The sequence below is a fragment of the Dipodomys merriami genome, unplaced genomic scaffold (assembly GCF_024711535.1).
Source record: "Dipodomys merriami isolate MVZ:Mamm:240054 unplaced genomic scaffold, mDipMer1.0.p SCAF_36, whole genome shotgun sequence".
NCBI classification, from domain to species: domain Eukaryota; kingdom Metazoa; phylum Chordata; class Mammalia; order Rodentia; family Heteromyidae; genus Dipodomys; species Dipodomys merriami.
The window spans coordinates 6,971,139-6,976,796 of NW_027205159.1; the positions used below are offsets into that span (position 1 = coordinate 6,971,139).

The 5,658-nt window shown below is 46.3% G+C and overlaps 1 protein-coding gene across 1 annotated transcript; it reads left to right on the forward strand.

Annotated features, from left to right (window-relative positions):
* Positions 1-921: 921 nt before the first annotated feature.
* Gpr45 (G protein-coupled receptor 45) lies at positions 922-5,185 on the forward strand. Its single transcript, XM_069988435.1, has one exon. The coding sequence runs from the start codon at positions 1,486-1,488 to the stop codon at positions 2,608-2,610; it is 1,125 nt and encodes a 374-aa protein (XP_069844536.1). The 5' UTR covers positions 922-1,485; the 3' UTR covers positions 2,611-5,185.
* The last annotated feature ends 473 nt before the right edge of the window (positions 5,186-5,658 follow it).

Here is a 5,658-nt window from a genome sequence, read left to right on the forward strand (position 1 = left end):
TGGGTATGTGTATGGCCTTGACAGTTGAGGTACATACTATCACCTGCGACCAGTGAGATGTAAATATGTAAAACTTTTTCATACCAGTCAACCCCCAAAAAACAGTTTTATTAAGCTAATATCAACTGACATTCATCTACTCAACAAGATCTACCGGGTAAGTCCTATCTATCAAGCACTGTCATAAGTGCTGGAGACAGAATAGAGAATCAAATAAGCAAAAGCCCCACCCTGCCTGAGCTTCATTCTAAAGGAAATTGCCCTGTCCAAAGCCCTGTTTGTCAGGCAGTTTAGGGGGGTGGGGGGAGATGGGAAGGGTAAACAAAGGAGGAGGCAACAATGCTTGATAAGAAATGTACTCATTATCTTGCCCATGTAATTGTAACCCCTCTATACGGTATTTTCACAATAAAAAAAAGAAATCAAGTCACTACATAAATGCTAATTATAAACTAACTTACTTCCTTAATCTTCTAAAAGATTAAGATTCCAAGGCTACTTGACAAGATTCAATGTTTGTGACCAAACTCCTAAATAATGACAGATAAATGAGTCATCGTTTCTACTCTACTATATTTCTACTATATTCAGTGTATGTTTTATATATATATATATATATATACACATATACATATACATATACATACATATATATATATATATAAAACGTACACCTGCTGAGTTAAGAGGAGATGTTTTCTTCCAAATGTTTCCTATTCTGATTGGCTAAATATGGAGATGTGGAACCCATCAAGAAATGTCTGTTTGTACCTGTCAAATTGAAATGTGGGCTGAATTCATTGAGTCTTACAAAATCTAACTCCCTTCTCTCTTGTACTCTAGCTCACTCTAGGCTACAGACAGTGTCTGTGTAAGAAGCTGAGAACTTCATAGGCTGCCACAGAGATGATCAGGATATGACTCATGAATCCAATATCCCAGCTAGTGCTTCCAAAGAAAGACTTCTCCCTATGGGCACTGGTGACTCGTGCCTGTAACCCTAGCTATTCAGGAGGCTGAGATCTGAGAATCACAGTGTGAAGTTAACCTGGGCAGAAAAGCCCATGAGACTCTTATCTCTAATTAACCAGCAAAAAACTAAAAGTGGAGGTATAGCTCATGTAGTAGAGAGCTAGCCTTGAACAAAACAAGCAAGAGTGTGAGGCCTTGAGTTCAAACACCAGCACTGGCATAAAAAAAAAGAAATAAGAAAGGAAGGGGGAAAAAAAGAAAAAAAAAGGAAGGAAGACAGCAAGACAGCAAGAAAGGAAGGAAGGAAGGAGGGAAGGAGGGAAGGAAGAAAAGAAGGAAGGAAGGAAGGAAGGAAGGAAGGAAGGAAGGAAGGCTTCTTCCATCAACTCCAAAGCCTTAGAGATCCTCGGACATCAAAGAAGAGATGTACCTGGCAGACAGAACACGAAAGCCACCCAAGCGCTGAGGGACACCCAATGCAGCCATTTCTGTCCCCGCTCCAAGTTTCTCTCTATGATGGCCTGTAACAGCACACCCACCGAGACTTACGAATATCTGCTGCTGAACGTGAGCAACGTATCGGACTCCCAGCCCACCCCGCTGTCCACCCCGCTCAGGATCTCGTTGGCAATAATGATGATGATGATGATGGTGGTTGGATTTCTTGGCAACACGGTTGTCTGCATCATCGTGTACCAGAGACCCGCCATGCGCTCTGCCATCAACCTGCTGTTGGCCACCCTGGCCTTCTCGGATATCATGTTGTCCTTATGCTGCATGCCTTTTACCGCCATCACCCTCATCACTGTCCGCTGGCACTTTGGGGATCACTTTTGCCGCCTGTCCGCCACACTCTATTGGTTTTTCGTCCTGGAGGGCGTGGCCATCCTGCTCATCATCAGCGTGGACCGCTTTCTCATCATCGTCCAGCGCCAGGACAAGCTGAACCCCCGCAGGGCCAAGGTGATCATCGCGGTGTCCTGGGTGCTGTCCTTCTGCATCTCGGTGCCCTCGCTCACAGGCTGGACGTTTGTGGAGGTGCCCGCGCGCGCGCCGCAGTGCGTCCTGGGTTACACCGAGTTTCCAGCCGACCGCGCCTACGTGGTGACGCTGGTGGTGGCCGTGTTCTTCGTGCCCTTCGGGGTCATGCTGTGTTCCTACATGTGCATTCTCAACACCGTGCGCAAGAACGCGGTCCGTGTGCACAACCAGTCCGACAGCCTGGACCTGAGGCAGCTCACCAGGGCCGGCCTGAGACGGCTGCACCCGCGCCGGCAACAGGTCAGTGTGGACTTGAGCTTCAAAACCAAGGCCTTCACCACCATCCTCATCCTCTTCGTGGGCTTCTCGCTCTGCTGGCTGCCACACTCCATCTACAGCCTCCTGTCTGTGTTCAGCCGGAGGTTTTACTACAGCTCCTCCTTCTACACCACCAGCACGTGCGTCCTGTGGCTCAGTTACCTCAAGTCGGTCTTCAACCCCATCGTTTACTGCTGGAGGATCAAGAAATTCCGCGAGGCCTGCCTGGAGTTGCTGCCCCAAACCTTCCAAATCCTTCCCAAAGTGCCTGAGCGGATCCAAAGGAGAATCCAGCCAAGCACAGTCTATGTGTGCAATGAAAACCAGTCTGCTGTGTAGCGGAGCAGGGTAGAACCAGCCAGCCACCTGGTGGGTTCCAGATCCAAGCTGGGAGTTCCTGCACTTTAATTGTTGTCTCTTGTGTGTGTGTGTGTGTGTGTGTGTGTGTGTGTGTGTGTGTGTGTGTGTGTGTGTGTGTGTGTGTGTGTGTGTGTGTGTGGTGATTCTCGAAGCACAAAGGTATTCATTCGTTACCAGATGAGCTGGGATATCCAAAGTTCACATTTTCACAAGGTGAATTTTTTGCTCCTCATGACAGAAGCATGTGTGGGTGGTTAGACTAGTTAAGGGGGAGGTGGGGAGTGCAGAAGTTGGGCAGAAGATAAAGGAAGAGGAGGAAAGGAGGAGTGAAGGGCAAGGCAAAAATTGGGCATCTTTTAAAACAACCCAGCTTTGTCATCTGAGGGCCTCACCTGCTTCAAGAGTAGCTCTTTGGTGGCGGATTCAAAGCATAAGTAGGTGTCATCTTATGGTCACCAATAACTGTTTGGCACCAGAGTTCTTGGAAGCTGTTATGTTTATCAGATCTGATACCAAATAGTGATTGACAACTCTGCTAATTATCCTTTCTAAAGAGGCCACCTGCAGCTGACTGACACCTGTAATCCTAGCTACACTGGAGGCTGACACCTAGAGGATCATGGCTTGAAGCCAGCCTGGTGAGAAAAGCCTGTGAGACTCCATCTCCAAAATATAGCTCAAGTAATAGCGTACTAGCAGTGAGCAAGAAAGACAAAGAAAGCCAGGCATCAGAGACTCACACCTGTAATCCTAGCTACTCAGGAGGCTGAGATCTGATGATCATGATTCCAAGGTAGCCCAGGCAAGAAAGTCCATGAACCTCTTATCTCCAATAAACAATCAAAAAGCTGAAAGTAGAGGTGTGGCTCAAGTGCCAGCCTGCAGAGAGAATGCTAAGAGACAGAGTCCAGGCTCTAAATTCAAGACCCAGTGCCAGTATAGAAAAAGACAGACAGAAAGGAGCAAGGAAGGAAGGAAGAAACGAAGGAAGGAAGGAAGGAAGGAAGGAAGGAAGGAAGGAAGGAAGGAAGGAAGGAAGGAAGGAAGGAAGGGCAGAGCAAGAGCTCTAGACTAAGTTCAAGCTCTAGAACCTACACACACACACACACACACACACACACACACACACAAATAAAAGAAACCAAAATCGCACTGAGAAATAGAGTGATCCCTGTACTTTTGAACTCCTCAGTGTGACAAATAAAAAGTCTCAGTAACACCAAGCTCAGAGGATGTATAGGGCAGCTGTAATGAGAAGCCCACCTGAGCACCTACCTGGCTAGCCTGACCATCTGTCCCTACCCTCTCGCTCCACCAGCCTTCCAGCCTCTCTTCAGTTATCTTTTCTGGTGTGCTAAAACAAACACCTCATCCCTTGAGCAAGTATCTGTTGTGGTTTGCTTTCTGAATCAGATGCTGCCAGTCAACTGCACTTTGTTCCCATGGATACCTCGGCACTCCAGAGCCTTTGTAAGGCACTAAACCCACTTTGGTACTACAGTTGTTGTAGAAGCAAGAGTCCCCTCTCCAAAATGGCGTCCTCCATCACTGCCCTTCCTCCCAAGTTGCATCCTCACGCTCACTACCCTCTTCCTTTGTTCACATCCACTGCCATCATCAGAGCCTCCTTCCCTGAATTGGGGAAAAGCTATCGAGAGAGGATCTTTTTGTTTGTTTCTTATTCTCAGTCACACAACACCATCAGGGACTTCTGATGTGGGTGGGAGGAGACTTCTGAGAGTGCAGAGCACAGCACTGGCTCCATTGAGCTCTCTTTACTGAGTCGAATCTGAGGAGAGTAAGAAATGTAAGAAGAAATTAAGTTAATCTGATTCTAGGTTTGATCCTCCCAAGGTCTAGTCAGTGACTTTGCTTGCATTGCCTCCTTCCATGGGTCTCAGTTTTCCCATTTGCCAAGTGAGAAAGCAATCTAGATGACCTCAGTCTCTCTGATTCTAAAATAGTTCTTTTCTACCTGCTACCAGATCCCCAGCATTCATTTACTCTGCCATGCAGTGAGCATTTATTAAGTGCCTGTGAGAAGTAAGGCCCTCCCTGTGTGAGGACATTAATTGAGGACTGGGATGTGCCCCAAAGCAATCTCAGGATAGTGATGACCAGTCTAAGAGCACAGAAACTCCATTTTTGCTTCATTTCTTCTTTATTTCCACGTTGTATTCTAAGGCCAGGACTCCATTCTAGCTCTCCGTTCCTGTGGGACAGAGATGTAATGAAGGCATGAAAAAGGGGGAAGTGAAGAGAATATAGTTTACATTAATCACAGTCCCACAGAGGGTCATTCAACAAAATAACTGACACTTATTCTCACCCACCATGGAGTGGAATGGGTTGGGAACAGACAATGAGTATGTGGATGATGAAGGCTACCCATCATCTGGGCCCCTAGCAAGACCATAAGACAAGGCTCAGCAGTGCATAAGAATACAATCAGACCACTAAGAGGACCACACCCGTGGCATCTCCCCTCCTGCGGTTATCTCAAATGGTTTTCTTCAGGAGCTTTGAGCAAAAAAGAAATCACAAAACTAAATGAATGAAGGTACCAAAATTCATATCCATTCACGTTCTGTGCTATATGTTGGACAATAACATATATGTTTCAAAGTAATAATTTTGTATATATTTTAAATAAAGTATAATTACTGTTTTGGTGTATAAGACCATGTTCTTGCCAAAATTCACACCACAATCAGGAATAATAAGCCCAACACTACCATAGCAGCCAGTCAGGCTACCATAAGCACACTTTGCCTGGGTAATTTATAACAATAGAAATGTATGCTTTATAGCTTTGAAGCTGGGAAGTCCAAGATGAAGGTTGGTATCTGTTGGGTAGGTCTCTGCTTCCTACATCAGCTTGTCACTATGTCCTCAAGAGAGTTCCCCCACATCACATTTGTGTGTGTGTGTGTGTGTGTGTGTGTGTGTGAGAGAGAGAGAGAGAGAGAGAGAGAGAGAGAGAGAGAGAGAGAGAGAAGGTACCATGGCTTGAACTCAGGGCTTTGT